This window comes from Talpa occidentalis, unplaced genomic scaffold, assembly GCF_014898055.3.
Source record: "Talpa occidentalis isolate TD23 unplaced genomic scaffold, MPIMG_talOcc4v2.1 talOcc4.5, whole genome shotgun sequence".
Taxonomy (NCBI): domain Eukaryota; kingdom Metazoa; phylum Chordata; class Mammalia; order Eulipotyphla; family Talpidae; genus Talpa; species Talpa occidentalis.
The window spans coordinates 6,845,562-6,865,846 of record NW_023604861.1 but is presented as its reverse complement, the minus strand read 5'-3'; the positions used below and the strand labels follow the sequence as shown (position 1 = coordinate 6,865,846).

The following is a 20,285-nucleotide window of genomic DNA, read 5'->3' as shown; positions in this document are numbered from 1 at the left end:
TGTCTGCTGTAGGTTGTTATTTTAAGTTAGAAGCACAGTTTTTGGAGTGTTCTAGTAATCCTGTAATCATGAAAATAAAAATTAGATTTTCTATCTCACTGAATTAGCTAATTTTTATTATTAATACAATAGATGTTTATTGAAGGTCCACTGATCTTTAACCTCAAAGCCTTTTGCTAAGCTTTTCATGAGACACATAAAGGAATAAGACACTAACCTGCCCTCACAAACTCAGGAAGTGCTGAGCTCGGTACATTCACGATGGCAGTGTCAGGCATCAGTTGATATTTCCACAGAAATACCAAATGTTATAGAAATTCAAAGGAAGAAAATTATCCATCCAGTTTAGCAGAGTGCTAGATGTGTCGGTAGCTTCAGGAAAGATGAGGCAGAAAGGCAAGAACAAATTTGACAAAATAAATAGCATTACATAGTAGGTAATGAAGAATGGAAAGAAGTATAGTGGGCTGAGATCACTATTCCAAGTTAAAGAAATGGTGGAAAAGTTCAGGGACCAGGGCCTGTGAATGTTGGTTGAATGTGAGAGAGGAGAGAAAACTCAGAATGACAGGTTGCAATTGATAGGTTGAAGCCATCAATACTCAAATCTGTGAGGATCATGTTGAAAAGTTAAAATTCTGTTAATCAACCAGAATCTAAGAAATATTCTGAGCTGAGAAAATTCATGACATGATAAAGCCACATTTTAAACTGATCTGTGGAGATAATTGAATTATAACTAGCTGATGATAGGACTTTGGCAAGGCTTTGTACTTGAATGGGTTGTATGTAGGAAAAGAAAGAGAAAGGAAAAGGGGCCTCCCTGGTGGTGCAGGCGGTTGAGCGCTGCGTGGTAAAGCTGTCCGCAGCCTCTGCAGAGTCGGTTTGATCCTGGTCAGCCGACAAGGGTCCCACATGGCTTGGCAGACCTCTCCTGTCTCGCCCACTGCTCCCCTCAGTAGTGTATTTCTTCAGTCTGCCTGTTCTGTTCCCCACTCTGTCTCTGGTGTATCCTCTCACCCTCTCGTGCATTTGGCCTGTACCCCGGTTCTTGTATAAATAAATAAATCTTTTAAAAAAATTTTAAAAAAGGAAAAGAATTTGTGTTTGGCTTAGGAGTTGATCACAGAATTTGGGAAGTTAGACTAGAGAGCTGTCAACAATGGTGGAAGGAGAAAGCGCTACACAAGCAAACATGGTGAATGAAGGATCCTTTCAAGTACATTAGCTTCTCAACCGACTTACGGTGTCTGTGAACCATCTCTCCCAATGGCTGCCATGTTGGCTTGATAATTGCCTGATTAGTACCAAACATGACTGTCCCCAATAGTTGGCCTGACCTGATGAATTGTTTTCTTCCACCTTTTACTATGGAGAATTTAGATGGAAAATCAAGAGAATGTCTGTCAATGAGAACTATGTGTTGCTTTTGTTTAACATGTCCTTGTTCATCTTTTTCCATTTCTGTAGTATTTTTTTCAACCTCCTGTGGCACCAGGGAGGCCCATTTCTGTAGTATTTAAAGCGCATCCTATAAATTGATGCTCTTTTTTTTTTAAATGCATTATTTTTTTTATTGAGGTAACATTGACTCACAGCCCATATAGAATCTAGAGGTAGAGGTTGATGATACTCTTTTCTTTTTTAAAGTTTAAGTTGCAGAAAATCTTCCCATGTCCTAAGTCCCCAAACCCATGTCCACTGCTCATCTTGAACTCTGTTCCTTTCTGTACAGTGTAGTTTTTCTCTAAGGAGAAACATATCTTTTTAAATTCCACTTCAGTGTCAAATCAGTTTACCTTTCTTAGTTAAAACACTATCATATTTTTTTTTCTAATCTTAGTTAAAATACTTTCCTAGTTAAAACACTATCATATTCTTTTTCTAATCCATATGCTTGGGATTATGATGATATATAGGAGAGAAAACATACATATGTGTTGGACAAACTGAGAAAGAAAAAGTAGCACATTCATTAACTAGGTGGATAATGGAGCTGGTGTCTCACTATCAGGGCGATACAAATGGGAATGAGGAAGGTTAGCTTGTGTCTGACTGGAATTGGGAGGACCAGTGTGACCTTGCCTTTTCATAGGTAGAAAAGAAACATAATTAGATGTATTTACTTAGTGCTTGGCATCTCATGGACAAACTTGGTAGAAGCCATGTTAACCAGTGATGAAGAAAAGCACAGTGTCACTTCTGTGGCATTCTTGGTGAAAATGCGTAAGCATGGCTAGCTGTTCTCCCAAATCGAGGGATGCTCTGCAAGACAACTAATCTGTACTTTGCAGAAATATCAAGGTCGTGAAAGACAAAGCAAAATTAAGGAGTTGTTCCAGATGGAGAGAGACCAGAGACATGACAGCTGAAGACAGTAGCATAAATTACATCTCGGCCATACCATAAAGGGCATTATTGGGGCAATTGGTGAAACTGATGGTAACAATGGAGCAATATTAGCCTCCTGATTTTGCTGGTTATAGTGAGCTTATGTACAGAGTGTCTGTACTTGTAGATAATAGCTCGAAGTATTAAAGGGCAATGAGACATCCTAACAGTCTTTCCTTGCAAAAAATATTAACAACTAGAGAATTTGAGCTCAGTGTACAATTATTCCATTTTGTGGGGTATATCATAAATTATTTCACAAAAGAAGAACAAAATAAAAAATACTTTCTCAGACGATTCAACAGAACCATAGAAATTGCACATCTTTCTGTTTCCAAAGAGGAGCAATGAAAGACTAATAGTAACTGTTAATACTTACTAGTAAGGCTATGGTTTATAGATCTAATAAGCTGTCTATGACTCTTCCCAAGTGCATTATCTATTATGGTCAATTAATGGATAGTTCGATTTTTATCAGGATCTTCTTTGAGATATAATTGATACAGAGTAAAGGGCTGATTCACTTATTCACTGGATGGAACTGATGAATAATTATGGAGCATCAGTTCCTGCATCTCACCTTTATCTGTCAAAGAAACCAGAATAAACTATGATAGCAAAAAAGGTTTTTTAAGATTTTTATTGTTTGTGTGTATAAAACGTTCTGTCCTGCCATTTGTAATTCATGGGATGTTTTAAGAACATAAAATATAATTCTTTTGGGAGTCGATTTGCTACTATAATTTAAAAATACAAGCATTGAACTATCGAATTTATGTTGGTATTGCAATGTAAAAAGAGATAGTAAATTTGTTAGTATATCTGTTAGGAATAATGTCCTTGATGGCCACAGAGGCTGGGAAAACTGCAGACTTGGCTGGATAATCCTTGATAAGTGAGAGCATAGAGAACAGAATATCAAATATATATGTCGTGACTATCAGGGCAAACTTGTGTGTCTAAAGCTAATAGAATACTAAGCAGTCACATGAAGTTAGGATTAAAAGGAAATAGCATGTTGCAATGACAGCAAATGGGAATTGAGGAATAGGGAAGACTTAGACATTTTGTGGATGACCTTTATCCACTTAAGTCAGGTGTGGGATGGGTAGACAGAAACACCAGCTTACATAAAGGGACTTTATTGGGGGACATCCATGGTAGCAAAATATGAAAGAAAGCCAAAGAGATACTGATAGGGATCAGATAGATTAAAAGGATATGTAATGGAGGAGGTATTAATGGCAGAAGAAGAAAAAGGGAAGAACAAGCAAAAATCTATTTTGTAAAAGGAGAAAAAGATAGAGGATAATCTTTGAAAGGCCATAGTATCACTGAGTCAAACTGCCCCACTGTCTGGCATCAGCCGAGCACCTGCCATGTCCAGGCGCTGCTTGCTTTGTTCCCACAACCGATGTGTGAGCTGAGGTTTTACAGATGAAGAAGCTGAGCCATGAATGGTTAAGTAGTCTGCGAAGGTGAGGTTCCAACACAACACAGGAGTCCAGGGGTTGGTAGGCTTGGTGGGATGAAAGACAACTGTAGTTGCTCCTTATGTTAAACTCACCTACTAGAGTTACTCATTAAGCTGAGATAATTTACAGTATTGTCTGTGGAGCGTGACCTTATCACACCAATCCAAAAGGAACTACTACTATAATTAAACTGTGGACAAAATAATGTAGGTTTTTTTTTTATTTATTTATTTATTTATTTTTTTTTTTTTTTTATAGAGGCATGCTTTATTTGTTTGTTTGTTTTGTTTATACATGCACTGGGTACAGTCAGAAGCGCGGAGGGTGAGAGAATTCACCAGAGCCAGAGCGGGGAGCAGAGCAGGCAGAAGGACCGAAGTACACTGCTGAGGGGAGCAGCGGGCGGCAGGAGAGGTCTGCAATGTGGGACCCTCCTCCGGTGGCCGGGGAGCAGCCAGGGATCGAACCGACAGAGGCCGCGGGCAGCTCGCAACCAGCGCTCAACCGCTGCGCCATTTTTTTTTTTAAAATAATACAACTAAAATTAAAGTTGTTACTGATCAATTAATGAGGCGATAATTAAACAGAAACAAATCAACCTAGCTGATTGCAGATCAGTTCCAAATATTTGTTTTTGCAACTCACATTCTTTGAGATAGATTTAATTACATTTATAACACATGCATATTTAATATAATCTTTTGTGACAGATTAACACATCTTCATCATTTTATATCTAATTCCTCTTGATGTTTTTGTCATTATTATACACATATAATAATGAGAGAAATAAAAGACTGTTTCCAAGGTGATAGTGTTGAAGAAGAAACTTAGGAAAAATGGTTGTATCCTTTTGTTTTCATAAAATAAGCATCTCATTTTCCACTGGCAGGGCACTAGAGAGCTCATAGCTCTATTTTACAATAAAGTATTTTTAAATAAAAAAGTGGAATAATGATATCTACCCTTTTATGTCCTATTAAGGTATAAGACTCATAGCTTATATTAAAATGTTATTGTTAATTACTATAGAATAAAAATGTTTGAGATATTTTTATCATGTTTTACCTAAGAAAGAAATGTTGACACAAGTAACATAAGCAAAGTCATTACATCTAACTAATAGGAAAATTATGTGTTGCTTATTGTCAGCACCTTAACTCTGAGAATTCTTTTTTTTTTTTTAAAGATTTATTTATTTATTTATTTATTTATTTATTTATTTATTTATTTATTTATACAAGCACTGGGTACAGTCAGAAGCACAGGAGGGTGAGAGAATTCACCAGCAACAGAGCAGGGAACAGAACAGGCAGACAGACAGGTACACTGCTGAGGGGAGCAGCTGGTGGCAGGAGAGGTCTGTGCGCCATGTGGGACTCTTGCTGGCAGCCGGGGATCGAACCGGCACTGTAGAGGCTGCGGGCAGCTTCGCAGCCCAGCGCTCAACCACTGCGCCACCAGGGGAGGCCCTTGAGAATTCTTTTTTTAAAGTTTGTGTTTCCTTTTCCAGGTATCATTGAACAATGGTAATATTAGATCATGGAAATATCCTGATTTGATTAACTGTGTGGCATACAGATTCCCTTGTTACTGGAGAGTCTGGCTATAAGTCATCTGTTTGATACACAATTTAATGATCATATTTTGGTAGTAATAGTTAAGAAATAAGAACTTAAATGAACAAAGAAACATCTCTATTTCTACAGGTCTTTTTAGGTACAAATATATGCAGTAAGTGTCTACTATATACAAGCAAGTATGTCTTAGTATTTAAATTACATTCACTTTTTTGCTTTTGACGTAGATTTAAGTGCTATTCTGAGGAAAACTGCAGGATATTTGCTTTTATAACTTACATCATTCATATTGCTCCTTAATTTCCTTCTTTGCGGAGCAGGAGGAAAAAGGGTTGGGTTGAAGTTATTTCTAGGATCCTTTCCACCCTGATACTCAAAGAAGAAACATGAAGATCTTCTTCTTTTCATGCAGGGTGATTTTTTTAAAAAGATTTATCTATTTATACAAGAGCTGGGGTACAGGCCAGAAGTGCGAAGGGGTGAGAGGATTCTTCAGAGACAGCAGGGAGCAGAACAGGCAAACAGACCCAAAGCATCGCTGAGGGGAACAGCGGGCGAGACAGAAGAGGTCTGCCACGCCATTTGGGTATCTCGCTGGCTGGCTGGGACTGAACCCGTGCTGCAGAGGCTGTGGACAGCTTTACAGCACTGTGCTCAACCTGCTCCGCCACCGGGGAGGCCCTGCAGGGTGATTATTTTTAAGATATGCTATGAAAACCTATGAAGGAGGCAGGAAGCAGTTACTCCTTTCTAAGAATTCGTGATAGCTGAATTGACAAATCATTTTACCTTTCAGATTGTTTTCAAAAATAGAAGCACGATATAAGATCAAAGTCTTTTTAAAATAGTGGAATACATTGATTTTTATCGGAGATGTAATTCTGTACAATGCTAATCTTAACATTGGAAAAGAATCTAGGATTTGTGCATGACAAAAAGGACTTGAATAGTGAATCAGAAATGTTTCTTGCAGCCTGTGTCTTCCAGATTATTATTATTATTTTTGGAAATGCTTTTTGGCAAATATTTTGTTTTGTAAGTTTTACATTCCTAATGGCGAAAAAAAAATATTTAGCAGGTGCCTACTGCGATAGAAGGTCTCATATTTTCACTGTATCACGAGGTATCTCGGAGGAAGTGCTTTTTTGTTCATGATGGTAGAGGATGTAAGTAATCTCTCTCAAATGTCAAATAAATTTAGGGTGTGTCCTTTCTTTTTCCCTTATGGTTACGTAGATAGGAAAGTTGAATGTTCCAAACAACTCATGGAAAATCTTCCACATCAACATCACTTGTACCAGGAATGTAGTTAATGGGATTTAACGGGATACAGTTACAGATAGATCATTAAATGTGAGAAAATACTTTCTTGAAGTACGAAAGAAATTGTGTTTTTGAACCATTGTTTTAAATATCATAAATAGTCTTATTATGAACAATATTCAGCTAAACTGATCTCTTCAGTTAAGCTGGGGAAAGTTTGCAGTTGAGATGACTCTCATGCATTCCACCCACCACGCCTTGCTCTGATGAATTTGAACATACAATGTCAGTACTTTTAAGTAGAATATAATCTTGATGACAGAATGGTGAGGCACTGGCCATCCTCATGCCAGAGATTGCGGTATTACACATCTTTTTTGAGTTTACACTTTAAAAAGCAGGTGAAAAGCCTCTGTTTGGTTGTCCTCGTCTTGCCTTTATTTCCCCTTTTCCTTGATTTTGTAAATGATGAACTTTTGTTTACAAAGGGTCATTCTGCCTGTATTGAGGATGACCAGACAGAGACGTGGGCGAGTATGTGTGGGCAGACTAGTCAGTGGCAAGCACCCAGGTGACAGGGCCAACTAGGTGGCCATGGTGAAGACAAGGACAGGCTGGTCAATTTGAAAATCTCTTCAGTTATCCATGCTCTTCCATATCCTCGCCCCGCTTCCTCTTAACTCCTTCCCGTGCCCTCTGTGTCTCTCTCTGTCATCAACAAACACCCATGTATTCTCTGCCCTTTCTCTGAATCTTACCCCGATTTACCTGCCTTCACAGAAACCAGGCACTGGTTTTTCTCTCCTATCTTTATGCACCTCAGAGATGGGAGATGGGATTGTTCTTCTCCTGGTGTCATTTTAGACCACTGTTCCCCTCCTTCTTGCAAAAAACAAATCCTTGCTCTTTGAAGCACACAGTATGGGTCTCATCACTTCTACCCTTCTTGGCTGCCTTCAGCTTCCCTCCCCTGAACCCCTCCCCCTGTACTTGGAGAGCAGCAATCAATTTGTGGTCTGTCTCTCTGTCTCTGTTCCACATTAGTCCTTAGATTTCCTCCCCATCCGCAGACCCCACACTTTTTTATCCTGCTTAGTTTCCCTGGCCTATAATTATAGCCATTCATTTACAAATGACTTCCTCAACCTCTTCATTCTTCCAGTAACCCCAAACTTAGGTGAACTCAGCCCCCCCTCACACCCCCTGTTTATACCTACCTCAACATACCTGATCTGGAGAAAATCACATGCCAGGGGCAGGTGCACATCAGTACCTGGGCCTGCTGTCCTACTACGCATGCAACACTAGTGATTTCGCTGTTTTTCCCTCACTGACTGTTTCCTGTCTCCATCTCTGGATTCGCACTTCCCACTTTATATCACTCCTGAATTAGCCCTCTTCTCTCCTCTACCTGGCCTAGTCACCTTCTTTTTACTTTTGTTTCATCTAATCCATTCTCCAAGATGGGGCCAGATTGATCTTTGAAAGAGAGAAAGCTGGTGATATCTCTCTCCAGTCGGAGCCCCTTAGTATTTCCCTCTGTTTGCCGGTCTCTCTTCCAGCCCACGTTCTCCTGGTTTCCTGTGTTCAGCAAGCTGTTTTCAAATAGCTAATCTTCCTTGCCCCAGAGATTATTTTTTGACAAATCAGAACAGTCCCTCTGGATATTCCCACTCACCCACCTACCACTACACATTAATTCCTATTTAAATTTTATCTTATAGATTTTTCTCCTTGGAGAGGCCTTCTTTCCTGCTGAGAAATAAAGAATACTTAGGATGAGGAAAACAGTAGAAAAATTGCTGAAGATTTTGACCTTTCAGCATACAGCTTTATCATCCAGACTGTAGAAGGTTTTTGTGTAAAAGTATGTGGTAAGAAAATAGGTACAGAGCACACTTGGTCTGGAACCTGACAGAGAAAAGGAGAGAAATAGTTTCGTTGGGGGGCATATAGGAGGTCTAGTGCACATGCTGTTAAATATGGGGGTCGTATACTTGAATGGAGAGGACTTGCAGCCACTGTATGAGAATAGCAAAGAATGGTTGTTGATGCAAGAAACTGAGAGAATTTATATCTCATGGCTTCCGTTCCAGTAAAGAAAAGAGGATGTCATCTGCCGGGAGTGTGGGTTAGTGTTCCTATGATAATTATGTAAACTTGTTGCACTTGAGTCCTAGGTCTGTTCAAATTAAAAGCATGAAATTTTTTATGCTTGGTTTAGCATTTCTAAACAGAGATGTTGTGTCTTGTATTTTTTTTTTTTAATACAGAGCTTTTTTTTTTTTAAAAAAAAAAAGATTTATTTATTTATTTATTTATACAAGCACTGGGTACAGTCAGAAGCGCGGGAGGGTGAGAGAATTCACCAGAGCCAGAGCGGGGAGCAGAGCAGGCAGAAGGACCGAAGGACACTGCTGAGGGGAGCAGCGGGCGGCAAAAGAGGTCTGCTGCACCATGTGGGACCCTCCTCCAGTGGCCGGGGAGCAGCCGGGGATTAAACCTGCGCTGCAGAGGCTGTGGGCAGCTTCGCAACCCAGCGCTCAACTGCTGCGCCACTGGGTAGGCCCAATACAGAGCTTTTTAAGATAAAATGTTCTAGCATTTTCATAGTGTTAGGACATCCCCATTTGTCTTGAAAGCTGAAATTTTACTTGAGACCTCAAGTACTACTTCATTTGTCACTTCACTTTCGGTCTATTTTTTAAAATCCCCACACTGAATTTGACTTAATAGCATTTATTGTTTGTTAAAGGAAAGATCTTAAAAATTCCAACCCCAAGCAGACATGCTTGAGCAAAACAAAAGTACTTTTCTAATATTGGACCACACCACATCAGAAATCCACTAAGTTCTTAAAAAACAGAACTTTGCATACATAAAATTTTAGAAAAATCTAGGATTTTAGATCTGTAAGTGATCCTCACCACTACTGGTGAAATTTTTCTCATTTTCAGGTGAGGAAGAGAATTGAGAAAGAGAGATTGACTGAAATGTATTGGGTGTTGTAGGTAGATAGGTAAATCTACAGCCAGAGATTGCTCTGTTAACCAAAATGAAATTTAAAAGGAATAGCCACGGGACTCCCTGGTGGTGCAAGGGGTTCAATCCCCAGCCAGCCAGGGAGCAACCCACATGGCGAAGCAGACCTCTCCTGTCTTGCCCACTGCTCCCCTCAGCAGTGTATTTCAGTAGATCTGCCTATTCTGCTCCCCACTCTGTTTCTGGTGAATCCTCTCACCTTCTACACCTCTGGCCTATACCCAGCTCTTGTATGCATAAATAAATAAATCTTTAAAAAAAATAAAAGGAATAGCCACTATTTAGTGTGTATGAATTAATGAAAGATCTAAAGTAGGTATTGATTTCATGCTATAATGAGAGAAGAAAATAGACAAATGTCTCAGTTTAAACTTTTTTAATATATAATATGCATACAGAATAATGGGTTTGTGGTAAAAAGCAAGCCTCCCTTTCATCCCTGTTCCTTAATTGCTTGCTCTACATTTGTCCAGAGGTATTCTATGCATTTGAAAACACATATTTGTAGAGTTGTTTGCTTAGCAAATGATAAAGTACTATACACTCCATTCTTTGTTTTTTGGGGGGATGGTTTCATATTAGTGTGTATGTCTCATTTTTCAAAGAGACAGTAAGTCCTTATATGAGACAAAATACATATGCATTTTTAGGACAGATTGGCTGGGTATAAAATCAGGGGCAAAATCATTGTTTCCAGCACTTAGGCCACATTGCTCTCTGATCTTTTAAGTCAGTTTTTTTTTTTTTCCCTTCGAGAAATTAGACTGACAATCTTTCTCCTTATTTGTGCGTGATTTCTTACTTTTACCTAAATACCCACATAATCCTGTTTTTATTCAAGTTCCATAAATGTCATCAGTCTACAGATTTGAGGCTTTATTTATTTTGCAGCTTTACCCTAGCTCTGAATTTACATATATTCCTTTCTCATTACAAGCCTTTTTTGAAGAAAACTTCTGTATGTTATTTGGACCCTATTTCTCCCTTCTCCATATCTATTGTCTTCTTTGTAAATTCTTTTTATGTGTTTGGTCTTGACCATTTTCTTTTATATGATTTCCCTATGTCTTTCTTTTTTAGTCACATTTCTTCTATTTTGGGTACTTCTTAATGCGGCTTTTATCTCTATAATCTCTCTCTCTCTCTCTCTCTAGTTAATTGTTGTTATTGTTCAACCAGCTTGATTTTCATTGCCTTCTGCTGTAATATAGTCTCTTCTTTGTACCTTTGTTTATCTTCCTGGAGCTCTTCTTTTTTTTTAAAGAGGGGTCATACTTTTATGGCTGTCTTTGAAATTGGGAAGAATTATTTATCTGAACTCTTTGTATGTTTCTATGAGTAATTCTTGCATCATATACTCTTCAGATTTTTTTTTAAAATTTTTTAATTTTATTTTTTTTATAGAGGCATGTTTTATTTATTTATTTGTTTGTTTGTTTGATGGTTTGTTTATACATGCACTGGGTACAGTCAGAAGCATGGGAGGGTGAGAGAATTCACCAGAGCCAGAGCAGGGAACAGAGGGTGAGAGAATTCACCAGAGCCAGAGCAGGGAACAGAGCAGGCAGAAGGACCGAAGTACACTGCTGAGGGGAGCAGCAGGCAGCAGGAGAGGTCTGCGCGCCATGTGGGACCCTCCTCTGGTGGCCGGGGAGCAGCCGGGGATCGAACCGGCGCTGCAGAGGCTGTGGGCAGCTTCGCAACCCAGTGCTCAACCGCTGCGCCACCGGGGAGGCCCTGCATCATATACTCTTAATTTACCTTTTTCTTTTTATAAATTTTTTTTGCAAGTGCAAAGGTACAGTATTGATTTTTTCTTTTGTTATTTATGTAGTAGGGTGGGTGGATTTATGCACTGGCTGTCCACCAGTGCATAATACCCTCACACTAAATATGCTATTTCCTTTGCCCTAGATTTCCCTTCCCATTAGTTTTTGACATTGAGTCCTAGGTCTGTTTATGTCAGGTTCTCAGTGTCATAATAATTTATATAATATGGGGGCCTCCCCGGTGGCGCAGCGGTTGAGCGCTGGGTTGCGAAGCTGCCCGCGGCCTCTGTGGCGCCGGTTCAATTCCCGGCTGCTCCCCGGCCACCGGAGGAGGGTCCCACATGGCGTGCAGACCTCTGCCGCCCGCTGCTCCCCTCAGCAGTGTACTTCGGTCCTTCTGCCTGCTCTGCTCCCCGCTCTGGCTCTGGTGAATTCTCTCGCCCTCCCGCGCTTCTGACTGTACCCAGTGCATGTATAAACAAAAAAAAAAACAAACAAACAAATAATAAATCATAAATAAATAAAAATACATGCCTCTTTAAAAAAAAAAATAAAGTTTAATAATTTATATAATAAAATGACACTTCCACTCTAATTTTCAGTTAGTCTTTCCCCAGCTTTCTGTGGTGTTAAACTGTGATTCAGACAGACATCACCTTCCTCTCCCGTGCCTTTCACAGACACCTACTTTTCACTCATTGATGAATCAGAATCACTGTGTCTGCTCTTCAGAATTATGCTTTTTGGAGAAATGTGCTGACTGCTTGAGGCCCGAGAAAGCACATGATGGCATTAAGAATGTTTTCTTCCCTCATTTAAAATGTGCAGGCCTGCTTCATGTTTTATGATTTGGAGTTATGATAGCTTCCTCCTTTAGTCTATAGTGAAGTTGAAAATGTTTCTGATTACCTAACGGGTGTGCAAGGAAACTTTGTTGTCCATCACATATAATGATCCTCATAAGACTTCCATCTTTTAGTAGGATGTTAGGTAGGGGAAAAGAAAAACTTGCTAATAAACAGGTTGTGGCCTCTTTGGATTTCAAAAGGTCTCTTTCAGGTAATGTAGTGATTCAGGTTTCTTCACTTGCCTCTAGCTTCCACTGAGGTGCATGTGATGGGTCTTTGGGAATGTGTTCAGACTGACCTCATAACTATGGAGCTGGAGAGAAGAGCTCAGACCATGTTGTTCTTTACAGGGCATTACTTGACAATGCCTGTCAAGTAATGATTCATTCTGCTTTGTCACCTTGCTGGGGTTCCCACACTACTTGGTATTGAAGAGTCTCGTGCTCTCCATTGTCTTGAGTACTATTTGTCTACTACCATGAAATCCCTCTAACTTACAGGTTTTATTCTGACCAAACCTCCTCTCATTATCTCTAGCACAGACAGAAGCTTCTAGTTTCTTACCTTGATGTACTTGAATCATCTCTAGCTTTTCCTCTGTCCAAGCTGTGGTGGTGTTCTCACACCATGTTAGGAATTGCTGATTATATGGTAGACCTAATTTTTAATATCTTGGGAAACCTCCATACTGTTTTCCATAGAGGCTGGACCCATCTACAGTATATTCCCATTGAGTTGACTTTTTTAATGCACATTTTAGGTCTTTCTCATAAAAATACTGCTTATGATTTTTAAAAAAGATGCCCACCTTGTTTCCTTTTGCTACTTACTTTTTCAGCAACTTGATTTAGATGTAATTCACATGCACTAAATTCTCTCCATTCAAGTATGTGCCATGGCTAATTGTGTGTTCAGAGCTGTGCAACCAGCCCACAGTCCATTTTAGCTCATTTTCACCATGTCAAAGAAGAAAGGCCATCCTCCAACCCTTCCATCCACTCATCCCCGTCCTCCCTCCCACAAGCCCAAGACAAAACACTTGCTGTACTTTCTGTATGGAATTTTCTATTCACATAAATTTGTGTGACTAGCTTCTTTCACTTAGCCTCTTTTCAAGAGTCATTCATATTGTAACTTATTACCAGTATTTCACTGCTTTAATTCACAAATTATACTCCATTGTAAGGGTATAGCACATTTTGTTTTAAAACATTCATAAAAATGGCTTGTTTCAGATTGTGATAGTTTGTTCGTCCTGTAACTTGATTGAGTAGATTGGGTTCTTTTCTCAATTCCCTCTCATATGCCCTGTCAGCCTGTTGATTTGAAATTAATACCAGATACAAACTTTAAATGATTTGATCAGTCAGATTTTTCTTTACAACCTCTTTCACAACAAAACAAAACGTTTATAATTGATTCTTGTGCATTCAAAGCAAATATTTTTAGTTTTAAAAGGTATTTTTAGTATCTCCTATTAGTGAAAACCTACCTAATGTGAGCTTTTTATCAAAATCTTTTATTACATAAGGAGATATTTAACTTGGGTGGTGGGGCAAGATAGGATAATTTTTTCCCCCTCTGAGTCTGACTTTTTTCTCTTAGTATGATGCATTCATTTTTTAATTTTTTTTTATTGTTCATTTTTAAACAATATTTGCTTCCCCTCACTCCCTCACGTGTAGACCCCATAGAGTTTCCTTCCCCAAGGCACCCGTGCACCATCACCTCAGTCCCCTGTGCTCCTCCCTCCCTCTGATCCCTCCCCCTCCTCCCCCACTGCAGGATGTCTCTGGTTTATAATTGTCTGTTTTTGCTTTGTTGTGTTTTGTGCTGTTATTATTTTTTACACTGATGTCTTACGTGGTTCCCCTATATTCTTGCTATAAGTGAAACCATCCGATATTTTTCTTTTTCCTTCTGGCTTATTTCACTGAGCATAATTCCTTCTAGCTCTATCTATGTTGCTGCGAATGGCATGATTTTATCTTTTTTGATTGCTGAATAATATTCCATGGTGTATATATACCACATCTTCTTGATCCAGTCATCTATTTTTGGGCATTTGGGTTGTTTCCAGGTTTTACCTATTGTAAATAGTGCTGCAATAAACTTAGGGGTACAGGTGCTTTTTTGAATCAATGTTTTTATGTCCTTTGGGTAGATCCCCAGGAGTGGGATTGCTGGGTCATATGGTAACTCCATTTTTAGTAGACTGCGGAACCTCCAGACAGCTTTCCATAGTGGTTGGACCAGTTTGCACTCCCACCAGCAATGTAGGAGAGTTCCTTCTTCACCACATCCTCGCCAACATTTGTTATTGCTAGTTTTTTTTAAATATGTGCCATTCTTACTGGTGCAAGGTGGTACCTCAATGTGGTTTTGATTTGCATTTTCCTGATGATAAGGGATGTTGAACATTTTTTCATATGCCTGTTGGCTATTTGCATTTCCTCTTTGGAGAAATGTCTTTTAAGTTCTTCTGCCCATTTCTTGACTGGATTGTTTACTTTGTTTTTGTTGAGTTGTGTGAGTTCTTTGTATATCTTTGTGATCAGTCCCTTATCAGTTGTATGGAGAGCAAAGATTTTTTTTCCCAGTCCGTGGGGTGTCTTGGTTAATGTCTCTTTTGCTGTGCAGAAGCCTTTCAGTTTGATGTAATCCCAGCGTTTATCTTTTCCTTGACTTTCTTTGCTTTGGGTGATGAGTCTTTAAAGATGTTACTGAGATGTATGCCTTGTAGTGTTTTACCTATATTTTCTTTTATATATTTTATGGTTTTAGGTCTTATGTCCAGGCAAGATAGGATAATTTTTCAGTGCTGCTTCAATTAAAACTATAGCCTTTCTGCTTCTCCAATATTTATCATATGAAGTTTTAATAGTAAATAATTTGTGAGATACCACAAATTATTTTTTATTTTATTTATTTTTAAAGATTTATTTATTTATACAAGAACTGGTTACAGTCAGAAGTGTAGGAGGGTGAGAGAATTCACCAGAGACAGAGTGGAGAGCAGAGCAGGCAGACTGACGAAACACACTGCTGAGGGGAGCAGCGGGCGGCAGGAGAGGTCTGCGCGCCATGCGGGACCCTCACCTGCTGGCCGGGGATTGAACCGGCACTGCAGAGGCTGATGGGCAGCTTCGCAACCCAGCACTCAACCGCTGCACAACTGGGTAGGCCCTCTACCCTTATTTTAAAAACTCATTTAGGGGTAGAAAAACTCCTAGAGCAGAAGGGAGAACATAATCAGGCCCTCCGCGACAGGATTATTGGTGGAGACTTTCAGGTGTGCACCTCTTCCACTTTGCAGCACCCACACACACAGATTCTTCTTTGCTGTAGTTTGCAAAGTGAAACTCAGAGAGTTTAAATACTCCAGCTCAGTAAACAACTCTAACTTAATAATACAGCAGTGCCATCTGAGACCCAAGTCAGTGTGACTCCAAAGCCATTGTTTTTTCTTCCCAGTTACTGAATTATCTTAAATATACACAGGAAGCCCCCTGAACCCAGAACGCAAGCGAGTACATGATCTATGTCCTGCTGATATCTCATAGCCAATAGCATATCTGTTTCTACCCGTTATGACCACACCACACCATTCGGGCATTTCCATTTTTATGTACTTGAACACACATTCTTCTAAACAGCATAAATCTGTCTTTTATAGTGAACATCTCATGAAAGAATTAACAGTGCAGGAATTTTTAGGGATCATATATCTTGGTTCTGCTCCTGGTTTATTTCAGAACTTCAACAAACTTAAATATCTCTTTGCTAAGTTATTTACTGTAGACTGAAAATAATGTTGTTTTTTCTTCCTGTTAAAAAGTCAGGGAATCAGCGAGTGAAAAAGAATAACTAGTTGTACTCTTTATTTTAAATTTGCTTTGATTTATTTTCTTTCAATAACTTATTTGTTTGGAAGTTAAACTTTTAAAGAGTATCTTTGTTTTATGATTATGGGTTTTATTTATTTACTTTTTTGGTATCTTCATGAACGAGGACTTGATATTAGTCATTGATGGTTGACAAAAATATGACAGAACTTTGCAAAGTTCAAATGGACTTTTAATATTCAACTCTGAAGACTCATGCCTAATTAGAGCTTCTGTTTAATTAAGATAACAATGCATAGTCCTTCATTAAAATTAACGCAGAAAAAGTTCCTTCTTGGTCCTTGGAGAGGATATTATATGCAAGCCCTGTTGTGTGGGTTGCAAAATGTCACTGGAATTTATATGCATTACTTGTCTAATTGCAGTAAATGTAGCATGTCCAGATAGGTTTCGAGTGAGAAGGCTGTTGGTTACTTACCGGGAATCACTTGAAACCTCAGTACCCAGAGGCAGCTGTGCCCAGGCCTTCACCTCTCCCCAGAGATGGCTGGGGAGCCTCTCGTTGGACCCTGTCTTTCATGGCGGGAGCAGTAAACATGACAGGTTGTTTGGGAGCCATCTGTTTAAAATGGCTGCTGCTTTGTATGCAGCAATGAACTTGAGATCAGTTTTCTGTCTTTCTTCGTGGTAACAGTCTGATTTTGGTGTCACAACAGGTGGAAGTTGATGGGTCGAAACTAAATGTGAACAGCACGTGGAACCTGGCTTCACCCTTACTGTCTGTCAACGTGGATGGCATTCAGAGGACGGTACAGGTGAGTGTTCTGATGATTCGCTTAGAGGGCTTTGTGGAGTCCCAAATCCTTACCCCAGCCCCTGTGTGGTTAATGCCTGCAAGACTAGGGAGAAGCTGCATTTTCCCATCTCATGCATTTTATACTTGGAAACCTTTCTTATTCAGAAGAGCTTAAGTCCTGTTCTGAGGAATCAATGATTTCTTTTTTTCAGTCCAGTCAGGAAGGTTGGTGTCATATATTTCATATTTCCTTATGCATAAAGTGCCCTGCATGGTTAGGAGATGAGCGGATTTTCTTTGCCTTGTGGGCTTGGGTTATAAAATACAACTTTGTTACCTTCCCCTCTGAGCAGTGGAAACTGTCCAGGCAGCTCAGCAGAAACGTGGGCCATCCAGGTCAACTTTCTGTGGCAAAGTGATGCCTTTGAAAAGTTGCATCATCTTAATTTGTTAACCTTTCTGTCCCCTCGGTATAAAAAACGCCTTGCATTTGAAGAGATGCCTTGAAGGCCAGTTGATCCACTGTCCTTTGTAATCACTGAGCTCCAGTCTAAAGTAGAAGGTGATTAAAAAAAAGGCTCAGCCAAGACTCCTCCCCTCAGCTGCTGGTTGAGGTTTAGGGGTCCAGGAAAAGCGAACCAAGCACCACGAAGTGCGTGGCCACCCATATATATATAAATTGTAAATTGTAACTCCCCACAGCACTAACTGCTCATCCTTTTTTCTTTTTTATGAAAATGACTTTGTGTTCCCTTAACTTGATTTGACATAAGAAATTGATTTTTAAAACTTTGAATAACCAGGAGAATCACAGAGACTGGCCTAGGCCAGATTCATATACACCATACACACTGTGGGGCTGAGCAGTCCGGAAACCCCCCAGGAAATGCTTGATGACTGAATCACCTTCCAGGCTATGATTTCTGTGTGTCCAAGAACATTAAACTCTCAGCCATGAGCCTTGAATTTTGACTTTGGTGTTATGACTTGTCTCAGTGTATATTTTCTCTCATACTCTCATTTTGAGATGAAACACTTTAAGACCCTTGGGGGGAATCACTGGATAAATTTTCATCACTTAGAGCTGTTTACTGTATCTCTAGAAACATGGCTTGTTCAGTAGGGTCTCCACACTGTGCGGTGGTCCGGGCCTTTGAGGGCTTTGACTCGAAGGACGTAGAATGCTTGATGGCATGGAGGGGACCTTGATACCTGGATCATGACCTCTTGAGAGTCCTTGTCAGTGGATGGTCTGTTGACACTTTAAGCTGTAGACGTTGTAGCTAAATCAACTGCAGATATGTTTTTAGAGTAATCTCCAGAACTCTTCTCCTTAGCATAGGGATATTAGTCAGTAAATTCTTTTCATCTCATAAGTTCTCTGCTTATTTTTCATTATTAACTAAAAAAATTAGTGCTGTTTTCACAACAGCAGTATGAAGTACGTGGTATTATTTATACTTTTGTAAATTAGGCAACTAACATATTGAGAGGAAAGGAAATGACTTGCTCAAGGTCACACAGCTAATGGTGTGTCAAGCCTGGATTTAAGTCCAAGCACTCCTGCCTTAGGTTCTGCGCTGCAGAGCCTTCCACTCCGCTGAGCACGCTAAAACACGTCGCTGTGATGACAGAGCTAGGAAGGAGCTGACCGCCAGTGCCTGCGCATCTCAGCACTCTCTCATTCATGCTTTAAACCAGCGATACTCAAACTCGGTAGCCTGCTTCAGAGTCAACTAGAAGACCTGTTCAAACTCAGTTTGTTGGACCCATCCACAGAGCTGACTCTGATTTAGTAGGTGCAGGGCCATAGTTTGAGAACAACTGCTTTAAACCTTTGCAATCAGAGACTAAGTTGGGAGGGATGAGCAAGCTGACAAGTACACACCAAGACCTTAAAGTCTTGTTAGTTACATCCCATGGACCCTGCTTTCTCCTTCAGACAGTGAGGATTTGGGGGACTGCATCGTGGAGAGTAGCACCTGTGCGCAGGTGTTGCTAGATGGAGAAGAAAGTCTGCCCTGGGCTCTTCCTGATTTCCCCTTTCTCGGAGGTGTGAGCTCTCTTCCCCCTGCTGAGTACTTCATACCACCCATTAGGCTGGTGTGTCTCCCTGGCTGATTTATGTCTTCTGACTTCATAAAGCCATACTGCTAGATGAAAATTCTAGTCATTATTGGTAATTTTATGAATGGAGGTAGTGATGTACCTACCTGAAGGGAGATTGTATTTTTGAAATGAAATCACTTGAAGAACTGGGCATACAAACTTTGAAAACTCTTAGAGACTCTTAAAGGTTCCCTTTAGAGGGCCTCCCTGGTGGCGCAGCGGTTGAGCGCTGGGTTGCGAAGCTGCCCCCAGCCTCTGCAGCGCCGGTTCAATCCCCGGCTGCTCCCCAGCCACCGGAGGAGGGTCCCACATGGCGCGCAGACCTCTGCTGCCGCCCGCTGCTCCCCTCAGCAGTGTCCTTCGGTCCTTCTGCCTGCTCTGCTCCCTGCTCTGGCTCTGGTGAATTCCCTCACCTTCCCGTGCTTCTGACTGTACCCAGTGCTTGTATAAATAAATAAATCTTTAAAAAAAAAAAGGTTCCCTTTAGAATTTTTATAACTTTTTAATCTATTGATTTATCTAATAATTAAACCAAGTTTTCTTCAAAGATCATCATTCCAGAAAAATGAAGTGACATTTCATATTTCTTTTTTGTTGTTGGCCACATGCCAGTAATTTCCTACTGTTTTCACTGGAACTGTGGAGTCCATCAGGAATGATGTTTATTAATAGGTCTTAGTGCTATAATCTGACACCCTAACAATCTTTCCTCATTTCTTTTGTGGAAAGACATGCTCTGATTTCCAGATTGGCAATTTAAAAGGGTGTGGAATGAAACTTCATTCTCCAGTACAAGTCTCATAGAGGTCTTGCCTACGAGTAAACTTTCCCAGTAGTCACTTTAAGAGAGTAAGAACAAGCAGACTTTTATTAATCCATTTTATGCAGCCCAGTATATTCAACATGTTAGCATTCCCCCATGAAACAAGAGAAAAGAAAATCATGAATGTGATTCTAGAAAGGATGCACACCCCTGACACGCAAATGACAGTACTACAGAAGTTTAAGTGATGGACCAATTAAAGTGAAATGTCATCCCAACTGCTGACCAAAATAATTTGTGCTTAACAGAAAAATACTACACTGCTTCCGTATTTAAATGAAAACGAAATAAAATTTAGTTTCTCAGTCATGCTAGTCATGTTTCAAGTTCTTAGTAAGTAACCA

At 39.9% G+C, this 20,285-nt stretch overlaps 1 protein-coding gene and 1 long non-coding RNA gene across 5 annotated transcripts in view; one reads left to right on the top strand and one right to left on the bottom strand.

The window, feature by feature from the left end:
- The window catches only part of PCCA (propionyl-CoA carboxylase subunit alpha), a 299,717-nt gene that overhangs the window by 216,616 nt on the left and 62,816 nt on the right, over nucleotides 1-20,285 (top strand). For all 4 annotated transcript variants that reach the window (XM_037528749.2, XM_054701346.1, XM_054701347.1 and 1 more), the window contains one exon: nucleotides 16,930-17,028. In XM_037528749.2, coding sequence (XP_037384646.1) covers nucleotides 16,930-17,028 — 99 coding nt within the window. The remainder of the gene's footprint in view (nucleotides 1-16,929; nucleotides 17,029-20,285) is intronic.
- LOC129146860 (uncharacterized) overlaps nucleotides 1-20,285 on the bottom strand; it is a 48,361-nt gene that overhangs the window by 16,124 nt on the left and 11,952 nt on the right. The gene's annotated exons all lie outside the window — the stretch shown is intronic.